Source organism: Odocoileus virginianus, chromosome 33 (genome assembly GCF_023699985.2).
Source record: "Odocoileus virginianus isolate 20LAN1187 ecotype Illinois chromosome 33, Ovbor_1.2, whole genome shotgun sequence".
In the NCBI taxonomy this organism is placed as follows: domain Eukaryota; kingdom Metazoa; phylum Chordata; class Mammalia; order Artiodactyla; family Cervidae; genus Odocoileus; species Odocoileus virginianus.
Window position 1 is genome coordinate 25,864,099 of NC_069706.1, and position 21,880 is coordinate 25,885,978.

The window sequence follows — 21,880 nt, forward strand, 5'->3', positions numbered from 1 at the left end:
GAACCCAGGGACTTAAACAGATGAAGAAGAACACCAGGGACATCCCTAGGAGTCCCTAGGGGTTAGAACTCCACACTTCACTGCAGGGGGCATGGGTTCCTTTCCTGGTCTGGGAACTAGGATCCCGCATGCTGCACAGTGCAACCAAAGAAAATTTTTTAATTAAAATAAAACCTGCCCTTACAGAAGTTAAAGTCTAAGGAAGACATAGAAACAAAATAACAAAGCGGGGAAGGGAAACTGGGAAGTGTCCTCATCAGGGAACATGTTGCTGTTTTGTAGAGAGAAGCCAGGGGTATTTCTCTGAGAAGATGAGCTTTTATTTAAAAAACTGACAGGAAGCAAATGTGTAAAACTGCCTGTCTTCTGCTCCCTCCAAAAACTCCAGAAAGAATACAATCTAGACTGAGGAAATCGACTCATGCTATTTGTTAATTCTTCAAGCATTCCAGCAGGGGAGAAAAAACAACTTTCAGGAGGGGTGAAGTTTATTTAAAAAAAAAAAATATTTATTTGACTGTGCTGGGTCTTAGTTGTGGCATGTGCGATCTAATTCCCTGACTAGGGATTGAACCCCAGGGCCCCTGCATTGGGAGTGTGGAGTCTTAGCCAGTGGACCACCAGGGAAGTCCCAAAGTGGATTCTTTTCCTTCTCAGCCTTCCCTTGTTCTTTCTGATTTTGCTGTAGATCATTTCTCGCTTCTCCAACCTCCTAAAAGATTCACTTCTATTCTGCCTCGTCTGTCCTTCCCTTGTCTGGCCAACTCCATCCAGAGTGGCCATGAAATGAGGTGGCAGAGGCAGTGGGTGAGCAAGTGGTCAGGGGAACCAGCCTGTTTCCTTCCATGATAGGGACCACGCAGAGCGTGAAGGGGAGGTGGGGGCAGGAGGCGGGCAACCCTGGAGGTGACACAGTTGGAGATTCAGGAAACATCTCCAGGGGCAGATGGCCCAGATCCCCTCAGAGTGAGAGGATTAAACACACAGAACCTAGAGAAGCAGCAAAGGCACATGTTGGTTTGTTTTGTTTTTTTTCTTGGTATGTCTCTTCTGTTATGACAGCTGAATTGAGATAGAATTCACATACTGTATACTTCACTTACTGGAAGTGGACCATTCTGTGATTTTTAGTCTGTGATTTTGTGCTCAACACAAAGTTGAGCAACCATCACCTTAAGTTTAGAACATTTTCATCACTCCTCAAATCAACTTCATATCTATCAGGAGTCACTTCTTGAGCCCCCATTAAATCTCCCACCCTGCCCTTCCACTCCCACCCCTCACACCCTGACCCCTTCCACTCTAGGCACTCATGTTCTTTCTGTCTCTGTAGATTTGCCTGGTCTGGACATTTTGTGTAAATGGTCCACTTTGGTTTTGGTTTTAGTTGGCTTTTTTTTTTTTTTCTGCCTTTTTTTTAATTGGAAGGTGGGTGGGTGACCACTGAAGAGTCTTACAAAGGTGGGTTTGGAACATTAGAAGTTGAGAAGCTCTTTTGGGGAGACAAAGGTGACAGAAAGGAAAAGCAGAAAAGAGAAATAATTTTTTTTTATTTTTTAAAATTTTATTTATTTATTTTTTTGCTGAATCTTCGTTGCTGCACTGGCTTTTCTTTAGTTGCAGTGAGCGGGGGCTGCTTTTCGTTGTTTGGTGCAAGGGCTTCTCATTACAGTGACTTCTTTTGTTGAAGAGCAAATGCTCTAGGGTCCACAGGCTTCAGTAGCTGCAGCACATGGGCTCAATAGTTGGGTTACTGGGCCCCACAGCACAGGCTCAGTAGTTGTGACACATGGGCTTAGTTGCTCCTCAGCATGTGGGATCTTTCAGGATCAGGGATCGAACCTGTGTCTCCTGCATTGGCAACCGGACTCTTTACCACTGAGCCACCAGAGAAGCCCTGTTTTATTTTTTTATTGCTCTATTTCTTCTTTGTTTTTAAGTCACCTCAAATGTCGGGAAGAGAGAAAACCTAAGTAAATGAAAGTGAGGAATGCTACAAATTAATTTGTCTGCTTTTATTTCTGTGAACAATTTCTTTACCTGTTTTTGCACAGCTGTGCCTTCCCTTTGCCAATACTGTAACATGTAAAGAAACCAATCATGGAGTCAAGTCAGGAAACCTGGTTCCTCCTATTAGCAGCCTGACTCAGCTACTCTCAAGTTCTCTCTTCTGTAAAATGAGGGGCTTAAAAGATTATTTCACCCTTTTCTCCAGCATCATCTCCTGAGTGTCAGACAATCAGCCTTTTCGGTTATCTGTTGACAGTCCCTATTTTCTTTTTAGGTGCCATCATAGACTTTTCCTCCATTCCTGGAATTTCTAGGTATAGAATGTAAGGAGGATGAGAAGATAGCAATGTAACTTGCTTAAAATTTATATACTGGGTCAAACATTTATGAAGAACTTTACACGTGCTACTTGGGCTGTTTCACAGCTAGTAAGGAACACTAGAAGGGACCTTAGAGAACATCTAGTCTAATCCCTTCACTTCAGTATACGGAAACAGGCCTAGAAATAGGATATGCCAGAGCGGGGCCCAGTTCTGTAGCTTCCCGATGCCTATTCATTTACATTAGAGGAAGTCGAAGTCCAGGGACTTCCATGAAGGACAGGGCCTGCCAATCGAGGCAGGCTCGTTGATCACCTAGAGTCCACTCCCTCTTTTAACAGCGGTTTAGAAGAGGTGCAGCCTCGGCCTGTTTTCTCGCAATTTACTGGGTCTGGATCCAGACCTCCGGGCTTGCACTGTAGCATGAATGAATGTGATCGTAGAGGTTCTGCCAGCAGAGGCACCTCTCCCTGCGTCAGGACCGGGCGATTACTCCGGGGGAGGATTAGGTGTCCTGGCCGTTGAGATCTCCTTCCCAGGCAGGCGTCTTCTAGGTCCCCGCGTAACCCCAGCTTAGGTGCGCTAGAGTTGGGTTGGGGGCGTGGCCAAACAGCTGCGAACCAATCCCAGGCCCCACCGTAGGTAGGGGTGGGAGGTCCGCTCCCCACCCCGCCCATTTCCCTCTCAGCTGCTGGAATGCGGGGTGGTGACCTAGGCAACCACCTTAGCTAGGCGCCCACATGCCAAATCCGCTTCGTCCCGCCCCTCTTGGAACAACCAATCGGAAAACGAAGTCCTTTAAGGGACAAAAGAATAAAAAGGACGGCGATTTTGATTGGCTGATTGGAAGAGTCAAGTACAATCTCTGGCGTGACTCTGGGGTGAGGCTCCGGCATCTCGCCCAATTTGGAAAAGGTGAGCTAGGGACATACACTTTTGAGCTAGCAGAGAATGAGCTTTGGAGAACTGAAAATTCGGTGTTTTCCAGTTCGAGGTAGCTTCTCTGCTAGGTGTGGGAGAAGGCAGTGGGAGTCCAACAGCCACCCTGTATTATTAGACTTCTTGGTAGTATTGTGAAGAATATAGGGATTTAATGTTTAAATTTAACATTTACTGAGCACCTGCCGGGTGCCAGACACTGGTCTAGATGAACAAATCAGTTTCCTGCCTTCTTGGAGTTTGTATTCTAACAAAGGTAACGACAAGGCAATGTGGGGGGAAAGTAGAGCAAGTTAAGAGGGAGCAGGTTGGGGCTTCTCTGGTGGCTCAGTAACTCAGCAGCTACTGAAGCTCCTGCGCCCTAGAGCCCGTACTCTGCAACTAGATAAGTCACCGCAGTGAGAAGCGCACACTGCAACTAGAGAAAAGCCCTGGCAGCAAAAGACCCAGCACAGCCAAAATTAAATAAATAACATTATATTTTTAAAAAAGAGGGAGCAGATTACATCGTTAAATAGGTGGCCAGTTTGGACACCGGTGCCAAAGTGAGATCTGAACGATGAACTGAAGGAAGCAAGAAGGTTAGCCAGTGGGCTAGCTGGGAGAGCATCCAAGGCAAGAGGGAACATCTGATTGGTGTTACTGAAAAACAGCCAGGAGAAGAGTGTTGCTGGAGAGTGTGAGTGGCAGGAGAGTGGGGCGGGGGAATGGGGTGGGGGTGGGTGGGTGGGGATTGAGGGGCAAGGGAGTGCAGATCTTACAGGGTCTTGTGTGCTTGGCTTTTGTTTTGAAATAGGAAGCCAAAAAGAAAAGAAAAGAAATAGGGAGCCACTGCAGGGTTTCTAGCAGAAGAGTACCATCACATGGCTTATATTTAAAATAACCCTTCTGGGGAATTCCCTGGTGGTCCTGTGGTTAGGGTCCTGAGCTTTCACTGCTGAGGGCTAAGTGTTCAATACCTGGTTGGGAAAATAAGATTCCTAAGATCCCTTAAGCCGAGAGGCCAAAAAAACTTAACAATTTTGGCTTCAGTATTGGTAACCAATTGAAGGGGCAAGGATGGAAGCAAGATCTGCTAGAAGGTAACTGCAATAATGCATGTTCGTGTGAAGGAGATGATGACAGTTTGGTCTGGACCAGGGTAGTGGTGGCACAAGAGGTGACTAGTGGTCAGATTCTGGATGTATTTTGAAGGTAGAGCCCAAATGATTTCCCAAAAGACTAGAAATGGCATATGAGATAGAGACAGGAATCAAGAATCACTCTAAGGATTTTGGATTGAATGACTGAAGGAGGACTTGCCATCAGTTTACATAGAAAAAGCCTGGGGTGGGACAGACTTGGGGGCTTGGAAAAATCAGTATTTACAGATGGGGTTTTCCAGTCAGAGAAACAGGTGTGCCCAAAGCACATAACAGAGTTCCTTAACTCAGTCAAGGGTCAAAAAAGCTTCCTCTTATAACCTATAATGGAAAATAATTAAAAAAATGATATATGTGTATTTGTATAACTAAATCGCCTTGCTGTGCACCTGAAACATTGTAAGTCAACTATACTTCAATTAAAAAATATATAAAGAATGTCCTATGGGGGGAAAAAAAAGCTTCCTCTCACCCCAGTGATTCTCTAATAAATGATGAGGTCATATTAGGATCACTTGGGAAATCTTTTTGCTCTAAACCACCGAGGCAATCTACTCTACTAAATCTTGATTATGGTGAAAGGCAGGGGAAGGAGTGGTGGCTACCAGTCAGTCCAGCAAGGAAAGACTGAGGCTCATAAGACAGAAGGAGAGATGGGTATCTACTCTCTAGTAAAGAGCTCATCTTGTGGAACAACTATTTCTTTCCCTCAGGTTGGAATTTGGCCATCAGGGGATAGGAGCCCTAACCACTGGACCACCAAGGAATTCCCTACAATGCCTTCTAAAGTTCTGCGTGAAGAAGCATTCTGTTTATCAAATGTTTACTGGACAGAGAAAAAGAAAGAGGTTCTTAGAGACCTTTTTTCCACAAGAGAGGCCTCCAATGCCAGGAATGGTTAGCCAGGCAACATAACAATGATTATAACACTGAATTCTGGCTTTATTGAGCACTTGCCTTCTTCTAAGCAGCATTCGAAATGCTTTCTATTCATCAACTCATTTAAGCGAACAACTATACAAGGAACAGGGAAATACCTTTTTTTTTTTTTCCTTTAAAGCTTTACTGAAGGGCCAACCAAAGAGAACAGGCAGCTTTTGCTTTAAAAAACCTGAACTTGAAGATACCATTATTAGCTCCATTTTGTGGGTTTGGAATCTAAGCTGAGAGATGTTGGTTGGGGTGTGAATCCAGGTTGTCTGGACTCCAGAATGTGACTGCTTAACATCACTCTCTGAAAGCCATAGTTTCAGACTACCCTGGTGGTCGGGTGGTTAAGAATCTGCCTGCCAAGGCAGAGGACACGGGTTCCATCTCTGATCCCCCATGCAGAGGAGCAACTAAGCCCATACGTTGCAACTACTGAAGCCCTTGAGCCCTAGAGCCTCTGTTCCACAACAAGAGAAGCTGCCAAGATGAGAAGCAAACACACCATAACTAGAGAGTAGCCCCTGCTCACTGCAACTAGAGAAAGCCTGAGTGTAGCAACGAAGACTCAGAACAGCCAAAGATAAATAATTTTTAAAAGGTATAGTTATACAACATAGTAAATCAACTATACTTCAATAAAACATTAAATAAAAAATAAAAGGTGTATTTCATAGTGAAGGGGCTTAATTTCTTCTGTATTAAATAACAACAAAGATCCATTCAATAAAATATTTAGTAATACAAGCAGAAACATGAAAAACGATTTTATTGGAAATATTCTAACACGTTTTCTGAACAAATAACCAAAAAATAAATAAGGACATAAAAAGATAGGAACATATGAAATTTTGACCTTGAAAACAAATAGTGTACCTTCATTTCAAGTTTCATGGACAGTGACAAACTTCAATAAATATTAAACTACAGAGAATATTTTGGTAAATTTTGAAAAGTGGAAATTCTAGAAGTCAGTCTCAGATCAAAATGCAGTACAACTAACAGTAATAGAAAACACACCACTCAGAAACTGAAAACCATAAATAACATCTCAAATTACCCTTAGGACAAGAAGTAAATCAAGGATAAAAAGCAAACTATTTCGGGATAATGATAATCATAATAAAAGGATACAGTCAAAGCTACCTGCAGAGGCGAAATTAACAGCATTCAATGCTTTTAGTGTCAAAAAAAGAGAAAAAAACAAATGAATTAAGCATGCAAGTTGAGATCTCTGAAGAGTATAAAATACTCCCCTACTCCCCAAATGGGAAATATTTGAAGTAGAAAACGGAAAAAAAAAAGAACGCCCAGAAGCCTAAGAGGAGGAGAGATGTACCTTCTGGCCTGCGGACAGGGAAGCACCTTGGTGCTCCACATGAACTTGGCCCTCTGACCTGTGCCCTTGAACATCCCCCTTCTTGCTCCGCCTGACATGCTCATCCACTCCCAAGGCCTCAGTGCGCTTCAGCCCCTTCCCTGTGTCAGCACTGCAGCTCCTACGCCTTGTGCCTTTCTGGCGGCATCTACACGTGCCCTACAATAAATCCTTTCCACCTGAGACCCCCTTTCTAGCAGATGTGAGCTCTTCGGAGCAGGAGCATGTCCTCTGTATCATCATATCCTCAGGGCCTGGGATATGGCTCCTTGGCTGAATGGAAGTGTGAGCAGGGGGCTCAAGCACGGATTCCCGAGTTGCATTTGATCCCAAGCTGCTTCTGCTCCCCCCGCTGCCCTGTCACAGGCCCCAAGCCTATGTCATGAGGCCTGGAATGAATTATTCCCATGGTCAGAGAACTAGCAAAGGAGGATCTGCCTGCTGGGTTATTTAGGCAACCAATGACTGTACTGACAATGTCAATAAAACATGAGGATGTGGGACTTTGATTTTTTTTTTTATTTCCTCTTTTTCACTGCATAATCCTCTATCCTCAAGACCCGATTCAAACACCATCTTCCCCAGGCGAACCTTTCCTGACTTCAACCAGAAACAATCTTGCCTTTTCTGGGCTTCCAGGGCACCTGCCCCTCCCTCTGTTCTCTTGAAATGCCCGCCTTTGGTTGTCTGTCTCCATCCAAATGGGCAGCTGACACCGTCTAGGCAGAACTGCAGGTCCGCCACAGAGCACCAGCCCTAGTAAGAGGAGGATGCACTGAGATGTTCTTCCTGGCACAACCCACCTTCCCCTGCATGAGTGGGGGTGGGGAGGGGACAGCACACCGGTTTAAATGGGCAGCTTGCCTAGATGACAGACACCATACTAAACTCAAAGCAGACTCCCACAAACCTCGGAAACCATTCCCTGCACATTTTATGCTGCGCCTGGCTCAAAAGTTTCACCCCCACCCTCATCCCCCAGCAAGAAAACTCTCCAGCCAAAAACGAGGCAAGGAGATGGGAGTTTGCAATCACGTTACCCGGGGGTTGCTCGGAGCAGCTGGGCAGATGTTTTGATCATCTTGTTTGTGCCCAGATGGACAAGGAGAGGGCCTTCAGGCACAGGTCTCCATCTGAGTGAGCTCCAGGGGCAAAAGAGAAGCCAATTTACTTTGGAAAGAACCACAGCGTGAATACAGTCACGACCCTCCAACTCACCCCCACTTGGCTCTTGGAACAATCTTTCTAAAACTCGGATCGTTCCCTGTCACTCAATCCCCTACTTGCAACCCTTCAATGCATCCCAGGAACCTTCAGGATATGGCCTGACATTCCAGCCTCCATGGGATCTGACCCCACGGACCTGTCCACTGCCATCTCCAGCCGTGCACCCCTCCAGGCCCCCAAACAGCAAACTCCCTCAGGATTCCCCGGTCTGGTCCCTCTCTCTCCTCCACCTTTCTCTCTCACAGCATTTCATCCAGGACTGTGGATTCAGAAATCATCCATCAGTAGCAGTGCCAGATTTTCTGGTCTGGAATGCTCATGTCAGCTCCAGAACAGTATAAGCCATTGTCTCCTGACATCCTCACTTAGATGTCAAACACATCTCAAGCTCAACTGTCTAAAAGACCCTTCCCACCTGATCCCCTTACGCAGCTTGTCTTCCCCGCATCAGTAAACTCCACCATCCACTCAGCTGCTTCGGTCACTCCTGACTCCTCTTTCTCTGATGGCTCACACATTCACCCCACCCCCACCCCACTAAGTCCTGTGGATTCTACCACCGAAGTTTCTCAAACATCCATCTGTTCTTTCCATCCATCCGGTATGTCACCGCCCCAGTCTAAGCCATATCTGCCTCCTGGATCACATAAGAACTTCCCCACGAGGTCTCCCTACATCGGAGCCCCTACGACACAGTCACACTCAAAGGTGGTCATCTGTGTAAACAGAAGCACGCTCCTCCAGTGAAGTGGGGATAACAACCAGGCTTCTAGTTTTAAGGGGCTCCCACTGGCCAAATCTGGGGCAATCTGAGCACCAAGATAAGTAAGGCTCATAACTATAAGATTATTGGAAAATAAAAGAAATCTTAAAGTCCTTAGTGATAAGAAATATTAAATAAGTAGGCAGAGGAATGTCAAGTGGAAGGAGTCCTGGAGTTGACATTACCATTTTGTAACCATCATGATAAAGACTGATCTGATTCAGGTAAGAAGCAGAAAGAGATAGTCAATTTCATCTATTTAATAATCTAGGGAATAGAACATCAGCATGGTAGTCATATAGGCTTCCCAAGTGGCTCAGTGCTAAGAAATCTGCCTGCCACTGAAGGAGACATGAGTTTGATCCCTGGGTCAGGAAGATCCCCTGGAGAATGGCAACCCATTCCAGTATTCTTGCCTGGGAAATCCCATGGACAGAGGAGCCTGGTCTATGGGGTCACAAGAGTTGGACACGACTTGGCAACTAAAACAGCAATATGGTGGTCATGTATCTCCCTGACGGCTTGTCAGTAACAAGGGAAATTTTTTTAACTAGAGATTGGAGAAATAGGACAAAATTCAAATCACTGAGGAGGAGCAGACAGACATTGCATGCCTCTTGTTGTCACACTGAGAAGGAAACAACATTTATGCAGTCTTACAGCCAGGAATTCTTAACCCATGTATGATCATGAAGAACAGTAGACAACGCTCAAACAAGAAACATTCTATTAAAGGGGAAGACTGCATTTTTCCACCATGTCAATGTCATAAAAGACAAGGCTTGGAGGAGGGAGGGAGGCTCAAGAGGGAGGGGACATATGTATACCTATGGCTGATTCATTGTGATGTATGGCAGAAGCCAACACAATATTGTAATTATCCCTCAATTAAAAATAAATTTAAAAAGAATTTTTAAAGATAAAAAGAAGACAAAGGCTACTATTCCAGATCAAAGGAGACTAAGAAGAAATGACAATTTAATACAATACATCATTTCTAACCTGGATTCTGGACTATGTGGAAAAAGACTACATCAAGGACATTATTGAGATAATTGACAAAGTGGGTGGTAAATGAGATACCATATTGCATCGATGTGAAATTTAGTGAAGTGGATAACTTTACTGCATGGAGGCAGGAAACACCAAGTATTTAAGGGTAAAGGAGGGCTTCCCTGGTGGCTCAGAGGTAAAGAATCCGCCTGCAAAGCAGGAAACTTGGGTTCCATCCCTGGGCTGGGAAGATCCCCTGGAGAAGGAAATAGCAACCCACTCCAGTATTCTTGCCTGGGAAATCCCATGGACAGAGAAGCCTGATGGGCTACAGTCCATGGGGTCACAAAAGAGCTGGACGAGACTTAGTGACTAAACAACAACAACAACCAGGGCAAAGGAACAAGATGTATGCAACTGATTCTCAAATAGTTCCGAATAAAAGTCCCATGTATATACTATATATATATATAGAGAGAGAACAAGTAATTTTAACAGAAGTTTTGAGTAAAGGACATATAGATGCTCTTTGTACTTTTCTGTAACTTCAAAATTATTTCCAAATAAAAAGTTAAACCAAGAAACCCAGGCTCCTTGCATGGCCCACAAGGCACCTGCCGCCGTCCCCAGTCAGCCAGGCCAGTCTTGTGTCGGCCACATGTCCCAGCATACTCAGCTCCATGGATGCGAGCTGCCTTTCAGTTTTCCCAATGCACCAAATTCTTGCCCACCTCTGGGCCTGTGTTCAGCATCCTATTGTTAACTTCTAAATGGAATTCTGTTCCCTCAACTCGATTCTCAGGAATATAGTAACTGTCGCTTTCTCAAAATGGCCTTTGAGCTCCCCACCCTCCAACCCAGTATGGAGTTACCAAGTTCTTTGATAGCACACTGAACATTTTCTTCACGATAATTGTCACGGTTGGTAAGAGTCTGTATTTGGGGCGGATTGTGTGAGGTCCATCTTCTCTAGTGGCCTGAAAGTTTCCTGAAGCTAGGGGTCCTGTCTGTTTCATTCATGAATGTTTCCTCCACTTCCGTTACTAGACCCTGCCAACTGCCGGGCACTAGCAGACAGTTGATTAAATGATGCAATCCACCGTGTAAGTTCACACCCAAACCATTGGCAGCTCTCAGAGAACACATCTCACAGTCTCTCTGTAGCCCCAAGAACTGACTCAAGAGGCTTTGTCTGGGAAGGCTTCTGGGGTTCTTCACCCCACAACAGTGTTTGAAACTAGGAGGCCATGGTAAGAAGGAAGGGGAACTCAGGAGGACCGACATGGTAAGGGGGAGAGGATGAATTCAGTTGGGAGCCTGGAAAACCAGAGAGGATATCAAGGAGGCAGCTGGCTACATCAGGCTGGTGCTCAGAGGGGCAGTCTGGATTAGAAGGAGAGATGAGGAATTCCCTGGTGGTCCAGTGGTTAGACTCTGCGCTTTCACTGCCAAGGGCCTGGGTTCGATCCCTGGTCAGGGAACTAAGATCCCACAAGCCACATGGCACAGCCAAAGAATTAAAAAAAAATAGAAGATATGTTCGGCAGTTGAAGCTGTGGACTTTAAGACCTCTCACAGTTCTGTACAAAAGAAAAAGAGTCCAAGGATGGGGCCCAGAGAACCTGGGCTTAAGGGCTAAGCAGAGGAAAACATCTCTGGAAGCAAAGAAACATTGTCCAGAAAAATAGGTATAATATCGTGAGAGTTGTCACAGAAGTTGAGAGGAGGCCCCTTGAGGCACTGAATCCCATACATCTGTGTTTCCTTCTTCATGATCAAGCTCAGCATCTGGCACCTGGTGAGCTGAGGAAGCCTGGCGGAGGCTAGGGATTCGGACTGTCTGAATCCTGACTCCACAACGGCTGTGTGACTTTGGGCGACAGACTTAACTTTCCCAGACTCCAGGCCCTTAGCTGCAGAACAGGACTCATGCTAGTATTTACTTTATGTGGCTGCTCTCAGAATTTCCCAAGGTCATCTTTGGAGAGCCCTTTGATCCATGTTTGATCTACCATCTAGGAATGAGTGAAAGTACAGACACAGCAGGAGCAGGGTGGCTGGTTCTGAGTAATAGGATTATTTAAGTTCAGCCAATAATGGGGCTTCAGACAATGGTCAAATAGCCCCCTCACCACTTTCTATTCCATGTCCCCATCTCTTGATTTGATCCCTATTAAACAAACCTAAGGTGGGTAGGCTCTGTTTAATAATGTCCTGTTTCCAAAGCCTCCTTCTGAAAACTGGCTTTCCCTCCAAATCCCTATCAGATGACGCTGGAGTTTGCCTACCTGATTGCAACTAAACCTTCTTTTGCAGGTAACCATGGTGATATTGCCTCTTCAATACAGCTACCTTCTGTGGGTACAGGTAGGTATTCTCAGGCTCCTTCCTGGGAGAAATCACTGAGGTTTGCCAGTAGCTTCTGGTCATCTCATCTCTGAAGGAAAGGCAAGTGGATGACCATTTCACAGCTTAGAAAGCACTTCCACACCGTAACCTCCCTTTCATCCTCACAACTGCCCTGTGAGGTAGATACAGCAGGTAATAACTACACCGGTCCACACGTATCAAGCATTCACAGCGTACCATGCTCCGTGTGAAGCATTTTCATAGATGATCTCATTGAAACTCACCAAAATTCTATGAAATGGGCTCCATCAGTTTTTTGTGGGTTTTTTTTGTTGCCATTTTACAGAAGAGAAAAAGTGGGGCTCAGAGTGGTTAGACCTTGCCCCGGATCAAAGAGGTAGTAAATAATGGATTCAAACCTCAGCCTGTCTGACTCCAAAGCCACATTGTTAACCTTCCATCTTCAGTACTGCCTCACAAAGCAACTGCATTATCTCCCAGGTATCATTCTATCCATTAGATTGAAGCTCAGAGAGGTAAAGTGACTTGTCCAAGGTCTCACAGCCAGGAACTGGCAGAGCTGGAATCCATAACTGGCTTTTCTGGCCCTAAGGCTCCTGAAAAGGTGAAGCTTCATGAGTGGACTTTACTGTATATGAGATAATTATTTCCGCAGCAAATCTGCCTTGCCAGTCCCGCTCAGCTTAGAAGAGTATTTTGATGCAGAAGTCTTTCCCAATCACGTGAGAACAAATGCTTAACAATAAACATCGAGGTGTTCCTGGTTCGAAGAACTCCGCTGATGTCAAGTAGAAAGCAGGAGAAGGAAACTCTGACAGAGTCCAAGGTTAAGGCAGACATTTCTGGAACTTAGAATGGGAGTACATAGGAGAGAAAGGGTCACAGTCTAATGACATTTTTTGGTAGCTGTTGCCATATTAAAACATATTTGTGGGAATTCCCTGGAGGCCCAGTAGTTAGGACTCCATGCATTTACTGCCGTGGGTCTGGGTTCGATCCCTGGCAAGGGAACTAGGATCCCACAAGTCACTAAAAACAACAAACAAAAAAAGATATTCATGGCCCCATCTGCTGTTATCAGCGAGATATTCTCACAAATTAAAGTAAATATTTAACCTGTTTAAATGTATTGTATATCCTATGCAAATCCTATGAATGATGTGCTGAGAAAAAGTTTTAGACACAAGTCTTTAAATTGGCAATTTCAACATGATTCGGTGTAGTGCAGTTGATCTTGTTGAAGGTTTAAAACATTTTGTTATCCTAACCCTAGCCAGTAATGTTCTCTGGTACTTTCCTGGTTTTGCATATTTGCTATAGCCTATAATTCTTTGGAACTGCTACTAAAAGTGTATTTCTTATTTATTAAAAAAAGATATAGAAAGTTAGGAAATATACAGAATAATATGATTTCAGGAGTTCCTAAGATTTCCAGGTTTCCAATCCCCAATCCTAGATTGATATCTGTCAGGAATTTGGAAACTTTAGGCCAGAGAAACTGGATGAACACCCTTAAGCAACTCAATGGGATGGAAAACTGGGGAAAGACCATCTTCCTTGGCCTCCAGGAGGGTTCCATCCAGGAGCTGGTCCAGGGCAGAGCTTCCCTGGTCACCATCCCTCTGAAGGCAGAGGTCTGAGAAGAGGGCACCTCAGGTAGCCAGGGGCTGAGCTTGAAGCGTTGGACTTGGCATAAAATTCCTATGATGTCACAAGTTGCATCTCAATTGCTGGTGCAAATGTTCACTTGCATTCCAGTGAGTATCTGCTCACTTTAGTATAACAAGTGTTTTATATAATCACCAGGAGAAAAATGGATGCTTCACAAGCAGATATCCTGTCAGACCAGCACCCCTCACTCATGTGCCAGCAGGAGAAGCGGTGCCCTTGGGTGGGCTGTGGGGTCAGGCAGGCAGACCTGGGTCCGAATGCTGGTTCGGCCACATTCTGGCTGTGTGACTTTTCCTTTGAGCCTCAACCTCTCTGAGACTTAGTTTTTCCTTCTGTAAAATGCTGATAATGAGAACACCAATGGCCCAGGGATGTGGTGAGGATTGAATGAGATCATTCCATAAATCGAAAGGCCTGGCACGGGGTAAGCCCTCAATCAACTGGAGATGTCGACATTTCGACATTTCGTAGGACAGGCCCAGCAGTGCAGCCAGCTAGCCGCTCCAAGGGCTCCCTCGCCCAGGGCCTTCTTCAGGTGGGGATTTTCCGGTCCGCTGGAGCTGTGCCAGAAGCTTTGGGCGCTCCCCGCCCGCCCAGGTTGGTTTCCTCGTATCCACGCGGGCCTGCGGGGAGGCTGGCCCCGTGGGGAGGTCTTGCTGCAGGTCTTCGGTCGCTGGATGAACCCACCCGCTAGCTTGGCCTCCGGGGAGGCCGGAGGGAGGGAGTGGGGAGGGCATGTGGTCTCCAGGAGCAGAGGGGGCGCGTCCCGGGCTGCCCTTAGCTGGGTGGAGGCCCCGGCGCCCCGCCGCACTCCGGCTGCGATGCGTCCTCAGGCGCTCGACGGGGTCAGATTGTGCCCGGAGCCTTTCCCGCATTTGGGGGGCTGTCGATCCTGCTCTGTGCGTGTGTCGGTGGCGAGCCAGACGAGTGCTGTGACCTTAGGTTCGGGGCAGGCTGGGGCCGCGCGCCGCTGATGATCCCACGGTGGCTGTGGAGCTGGGAAGCTCTCTGCGCCCTCGGGGGGGAGCGGGTGGGTGGCTGGATCTTGGGGCGGCCAAGGGAAGCCTCAGGGCCTCGCCTTGCCTGGGGAGCTGGCTCACCTCCCCTTCCCTTGAGGGATCGACCGGGGCGCCCTTGGGGCCTTGCTTCCTCCCCCGGGAGCTCTGGGCTCCGGCGGCGGCGGCGGCCCCGCGGAACTGGGCCGGGCGTTTGTCCGGAGGCCTCTTCTGGGAAGAAGCCGCCTGAGAGGCTCTGTTTTCAGGCCTTTCTCGTGAAGGGCTCTCCTGGTCACCCTCACTCCCGAATCCTGCAGGGAGGAAAGAAGAATCTGTTGTGTTTTCTCCGCAGCCCACCTGAGACTAGGAAGATCCTGCCTTGGGAGCCCTAAATTGAGCAAATTGGTGGACAGTCTGTAACCGACCCATTTCTGACAGCGGGCAGAGGGTGAGGCCGGGTCCTGTGGGAGCTGTTTCTAAAATCGGATAGAACCAGGCAGCTCTACACTTATTTGCAGTGTGATTTTAGGCAAGTTACATAACTTTTTACAAAGCCTCAGTTTGTTCAGCAATCAGGTGGGGATAATAGTATGGGAAGCATCTTGGGAGCCACAGGCCGTCAGGAAGGCAGGGCCTGGCACCCCTTTGTTAAACTGGAAAGATCAATATAAACCTGTAAAGGGTAATTCCCTGTTTGTCCAATGGTTAGCACTCTGCAATTTCACTGCCAAGGGCATGGGTTCGGGTCCTGATCAGGGAAGTAAGATTCTACACAAATATCCAAAAAGAAAAAGAAAAAAAATTCTCCATATGAAAAGTTTTTTTTTAAAGCATACAACACAAAGAGAGAGGAAGGAAGATAGAAAGGGAGGGAAGGAGAGAGGGATGGAGGAAAGGAGGGACTTAAAAGCTCCCTGTACATGGTTGCATGCTTAATCACTGTCATGTCTGACTCTTCAGGACCCCGTGGACTGGGGCCCGCCAGGCTCCTCTGTCTATGGGATTTTCCAGGCAAGAATACTGGAATGGACTGCCATTCCCTTCTCCAGGGGATCTTCTGGTCCAGGGAGGGAACCTGAGTCTCCTATACTGCAGGTGGATTCTTTACCGTCTGAGCCACCAGGGAAACCCAAGAAGCTCCACAAGTAGCAGGAAAATCTTTACTGTGAACAGGTGCCGGGGCTAATGAACGGTCAGCTCAGGTCTGCCTCTTTAGAACAGTCTAACCTGGTCCTATGTCTGACCGGAACTTGCAGCCTTAGCTGATTCTGAGACAGTTGCCTTTTTCTTTTGGATCGAGTAGGATTACCCAAACTCCAAGAAGGTATAAAAATAATAACTGATAGAATTACTAAAACTCTAGAAAGGTATAAAACTGGAACCTCAAGAAGGTGTCAGAATAAGGACAAGAAAAAGTTAAATCCATAGTCTTAGCCCTTTTATAACCCTATTTGATGGTGGATTTTTTTTTTTTTAATTAATTTATTTATTTATTTGGCTGTTCCCGGCCTTAGCTGCAGCATGTGGGATCAAGTTCCCTGACCAGGGATTGAACCCTGGCCCCCTGCATTGGGAGCACAGAGTCTTAGCCGCTGGACCACCAGGGAAGTCCCGATGGTGCATTTTTTAGGCAAGTGGCATGTGGGATCCTTCTGGACCAGAAATCAAACCCATGACCCCTGCATTGGCTGGCAGATTCCTAACCACTGGACCACCAGGAAGTCCTGATGATGGGTTTTAATAAATTCTGTTGTTATTGTATTTGTGTATCCTTAAAGCATATGAAGTAATCAAAAGAATCTTTTGATACTGAATTTGTATTCGCAGTTTAGATTAGTTAAGATAATTTAATTGGTTAAATTTATAATCAAAGCCTAAATCCCCCATTAAAAAATGGCTTTCAGTTTTTTCCTTTTTTTGTTTAATGGAGTCTAATAAATTGAGCATTAAAGTAGTGGATATTTCTGCCAGCCCAGAAGCCTCCTGAAATATGAAGTAATCTCATCATGCAGCTTGTTCCCCAACCAGGGACTGAAACCCGGGCCACACCAGTGAAAGCCTGGAATCCTAACTACTAGGCCACCAGGGAACTTCCTGGTTCTTACTTCACTTTAAAGGAGAAAATGTAGATAAAACACTTGCCACAGGGCCTGCAATCTAGGATGCTTTCAGATCCAGTTCAGATGCTAATTTATTGGAAAGGGAAGAGGTTGGTAGCAGGAGCAGAGGCCAGAGAGACAGAACACAGCGAGGAACTATCACAGGCATGCTGTCATAGGTGGCTATTCAGTCATTCAGCAAACACTAACTGTGGGCCAATAAGGTGCCAGGCATTGGAGATACCCTGGTGAACAAGACAAAGCCTACCATCTTTCCTCCTTCCAAGTCCCACTGGCCATCTCTCTCTTGTAGCCACAAACTACCACCCTTTTCCCTGCAGGTCATCCCTATGAATACATATGTGCGTGCATGCTAAGTTGCTTCAGTTGCGTCTGACTCTTTGACACTCCGTGGATGGTAGCCTGCCATGCTCCTCTGTCCATGGGATTCTCCAGGCAAGAATACTGGAATGGGTTGCCATTTCCTTCTCCAGGGAATCTTCCTGACCCAGGAACTGAACCCAATCTCCTGCATTGGCAGCAGGAATTTTTTTTTTACCACTGGGCCACCTGGGAAACCCTATCTATGAATACAACTAAGATTCCACCTGGCTTCTTCCCTGTCCTAGATTGGGCCACTGGGCTCACCAGAGAGTAACCCTGGCTTTGATGCAAGAGGCAGAGAGCAAAGGCCTCGATTCAGGGCATAGACACTCAGCTAATTTCCACTAAGTGGTTAGGAGCATGGGCTTTGCATCAATCAGATGGCATAGATCTGAGTTCTGACTCAGCTTCTTTTCATCCTTAACTTTGGGCAAGTAATCAGACCTCAGTTTTCTTGTCTGTCTTGTGGGGATAATAATGTAATGCCTAATTGATAGGGTTCCTGTGAAGGTTAAATGAGGTTATGTGTATATATGAGTGTGTGTGTGTGCATATTGTGCTTATATATCCTATCTATATCTATATCTATATGGATATGGGCTCTGAGTAACAATGGCTTCTGTTTTTATCTTAATATTGCTGATTTCAGGGTTTGTTCCTTGGAAGTTCTTGACTATTTACTTAGATATGACCAAATGGTTTAGATCCAACCAGTAGATAAAACAATTTTTTTTTTTCTGAGTACTAATTCATCACCCTATTCAGCTCAACTGATGACCATTTTATTTTGTATTTCCCCCAAGTCATCAGCAGATAAAAATAAGCCAGTGGAACTTCTCTGGTGGTTGGGAATCTGCCTGCAGATGCACGGGACACAGGTTTGATCTCTAGTCTGGGAAGATCCCACCTGCCGCAGAGCAACTAAGCCCGGGAGCTACAACCACTGAGCCTGTCTGCCCTAGAGCCTGTGTTCTGCAACAAGAGAAACCACTGCAATGAGAAACCCATGCACCACAACTAGAGAAAGCCCTCAAAGAACAACAAAGACCCAGTGCAGCCAAAAATTAAAAAGAAAAAAAAAAAACAAAACAGTGAAGAATGTCAGAAAGAAGTGTTCTGGGAAAAAAATATCTCTATAGACAACAGCTAGTGTGGGCAAGTGGTTGGGAAGTACAGTGTATCTGATCCCACTGGGATCAGGGCCACTGCTCATAGCAGTACATGTTGTGTACTGCACAACTGTTGGGGGGGTGGCCCTCACACTGTGGTGAACAGAGATCTGTAGAAGGAAAGGGCACCTTTTTCTAATTCACACCAAGTTGCTAAGAATTTATGAACCAGCTGAGGAGCTGACTGGTCTCTCTAGAGGAGCACATGGCCCACATTTTCTTATCTTTGGTGCCAGGCTAGGATCTAAGAGGGCTTCCCAGGTGGTTCAGTGGTAAAGAATCCGCCTGCCAAGCAGGCGACTTGGGTTGAACCCCTAGGTTACGAAGATCCCCTGGAGAAGGAAATGGTAACCTACTCCAATATTCTTGCCTGAAGAATCCCCTGGACAGAGGAGCCTGGTGGGCTACAGTCCACGGGGTCACACAGCAGGGTCACACAGCGGGGTCACACAGAGTCAGACACTACTTAGAGACTAAACAACAACAAGGATCTAAGAGGCCTCTGGCAGAGGGGGACGGCTTTCTTTCAAGGTCAAGATGGGGATTCCTGTCTGGTAGGCAGAATTCTAAAGATAACCCTCTAAAATTCCTGCCCCTTCGTTCTTCAATCAAACGCTAATCTAGGTACTGCTGTAAAGGGATTTTTGGAGGTGAAATTAAAGATCCAAGTCAGCTGAGGTTAAGATATAGCAATTATCAACCCATCAGGTAGCTGTTTAAGAAAGTTTTCTCCAGCAGGTGGCAGAAGAGAAAGCCAGAGATGTGAAGCGTGAGGAGGACTGGAGCCCTTGCTGGCTTGCTGATGAAGGGCCCCGTGTGATGAGGAATCCAGTGGCCTTTTTTTGTCCCTGTGGGATCTTAGTTCCCTGCCCAAGGATCCAACCTAGGCCCCATACAATGGAAGCATGGAGTCCTAACCACTGGACCACCAAGGCATTCCCTGTGGTGGCCTCTGGAAGAGCTGACACCCACCCTCCACCCCGAAAGCCAGCATGGAGACATCCTACACTGTAAGGAGCTGAATTTGGCCAACAAATGGAACTCACATGGAAGTGGATTTGTGCCCACAGCTTCTAGGTAAGAGCCCACCTCAGTCAGCAACTTGACTTGGGCCTTATAAGACCCTAGGCTTCCCTGATAGTTCAGTTGGTAAAGAATCCACCTGCAATGCAGGAGACCCTGGTTCAATCCCTGGGTTAGGAAGATCCCCTGGAGAAGGGTAAAGGTTATCCACTCCAGTATTCTAGCCTGGAGAATTCCATGGACTGTATAGTCCATGGGGTCGCAGAGTCGGACACAAATGAGCCACTTTCACTTTATGAAACCTTAAGCTGAGAACCTAGCCAAGCCCATAGTCTCTGATCAACAAAAATGTGAGATAATAAATGAGTCTCACTTTAAACTCTAAGTTTGGGCTCATTTGTTACGGAGCAAAGGAAAATGAATATATTTGGTTTCATGAAAGAACCTGGCCAGAGGGATCTCCCTGGTGGTCTAATGGTTAAGACTTTGCCTTTCAACGCAGGGGTTGCAGTTCAGTCCCTAGTGGGGAAGCTAAGATCCCACAAGCCTGGAGACCAAGAAACCAAAACATAAACCAGAAGTAGTATTGTAATAAATTCAATGAAGACTTAAAAAATGCTCCACATAAAACAAACAAACAAAAAAACTTAAAATAAACAGCCTGACTAAAGAGGTGGGAATCCTTTCAAAGACTCCCTCTTTTCCACCTTCCTTAGGAAAGAGCTTCCCTTGTGGCTCAGCTGGTAAAGAATCTGCCTGCAATGTGGGAGACCTGGGTTTGATCCCTGGGTTGGGAAGATCCCCTGGAGAAGGGAAAGGCTGCCCACTCCAGTATTCTGGTCTGAGTCCATGAGGTTGCAAAGAGTTGGCCATGACTGAGCTACTTTCACTTCAGGAAAGAGAAATGTATTCCAGTTTCTTGATGTTTTTCCACTTGGGAGTTCTGCTTTACTCCTCTATAGGCCAGGTTTTACAAGGGGAGGCCTGTCATGGTCCCGTCCTCCCAGTGATGGCGGATGGATAGATCATGAATTCTGGGGTTTAGTAACACGGCTTAGAACTCAGGAAGAGGGGCGCCACGGGGGCTCCCTCTTTTCCCCCTGACATACAGCCCCGGAAGAGCCTCTCTAGTCTGCTCACCTCTGAGGACCTGGAAGGGAGCTGCAGAGGTAGACGGACTGGAGAAGATGGCTGCCGGCACGCGAGGAGCCGTCAGTGGGGTTTCCTCTTCTTTATGTCTTAGCAGCAGGATAAGGGTCTTCAGATGTGTTCAGTACTGGTTCCTAAGGGCTGAATTGTGCACCCCCCTCAAATTCATGTGCTGAAATCCTAACACCTGCTACTTCAGAATGTGAGTCTGCTGGGAGATAGGGTCTTTTAAAGGTGATGAAGTTAAAATAAGGCCATTAAGGAGGCCCCTAATCCAATAGGACTGGTATCCTTCTGAGGAGAGGAGAGTAAGCGACTTCCCTGGTGGTCCAGTGGTTAAGACTCCCTGTTTCCACTGCAGGGGCCATGGGTTTGATCCCTGATCAGGGAACTAAGATCCCACATGCACAGTTCAGTTCAGTCGCTCAGTCATGTCCGACTCTTTGCAACCCCATGAACCGCAGCACGCCAGGCCTCCTCGTCCATCACCAACTCCTGGAGTTTACTCAAACTCATGTCCATTGAGTCGGTGATGCCATCCAGCCATCTCATCCCCTGTTGTCCCCTTCTCCTCCTGCCCCCAATCCCTCCCAGCATCAGGGTCTTTTCCAATGAGTCAACTCTGCGTGAGGTGGCCAAAGTATTGGAGCTTCAGCATCAGTCCTTCCAATGAACACCCAGGACTGATCTCCTTTAGGAGGGACTGGTTGGATCTCCTTGCAGTCCAAGGGACTCTCAAGAATCTTCTCCAACACCACAGTTCAAAAGCATCAATTCTTCGGCACATGCATATGGTATGGCCAAATAATAAATAAACAAAACAAATGCATGACACAGACACACAGAAGGAAGGTTACGCAAGGACATAGGGAGAAGGTGGCCCTCTACAAGCCAAGAAGAGGGGCTTAGGAGAAACCAACCCTGCTGACACTTAGATCTCCGGCTTCTGGCCTCTAGAATTGTGAAAAAATTGGAGACTTCCCTGGTGGTCCAATGGTTAAGACTTCCTGCTTCCACTGCAGGGGACACGGGTTTGATGCCTGGTTGGGGAACTAAGATCCCACATGCCTTGCTGCATCACCAATAAATAAATAAAGCTGTGAGAAAAAAAATTTCTGTGGTTTCAGTCCGCAGTCTGTGGTACTTTGTTATGGCAGCCCAAGCAAACTAATACCCTGGCCTCTTCAGGAGAACATTGCTCTCTTATACTACTTGCCTCTGTTTGAGAGTGGAGAAGGCAATGGCACCCCACTCCAGTGCTCTTGCCTGGAAAACCCCATGGACGGAGGAGCCTGGTAGGCTGCAGTCCATGGGGTCAGGA

At 46.5% G+C, this 21,880-nt stretch overlaps 1 protein-coding gene and 1 long non-coding RNA gene across 3 annotated transcripts in view; one reads left to right on the forward strand and one right to left on the reverse strand.

Annotated features, from left to right (window-relative positions):
• The first annotated feature begins 1,402 nt into the window (after window positions 1-1,402).
• On the forward strand, window positions 1,403-7,225 carry LOC139032879 (uncharacterized). The gene is made up of 2 exons (XR_011485513.1): window positions 1,403-3,245; window positions 5,125-7,225. It is a non-coding gene; the product is annotated as an uncharacterized lncRNA (long non-coding RNA).
• A 6,972-nt stretch (window positions 7,226-14,197) lies between these two features.
• BCL7C (BAF chromatin remodeling complex subunit BCL7C) overlaps window positions 14,198-21,880 on the reverse strand; it is a 34,176-nt gene continuing 26,493 nt past the window's right edge. Inside the window, exon 5 of one of the 2 annotated variants that reach the window (XM_070461206.1) lies at window positions 14,198-15,046. In XM_070461206.1, coding sequence (XP_070317307.1) covers window positions 14,837-15,046 — 210 coding nt within the window. In that variant the 3' untranslated portion in view covers window positions 14,198-14,836. The remainder of the gene's footprint in view (window positions 15,047-21,880) is intronic. The other variant, XM_070461204.1, reaches the window with a different exon arrangement.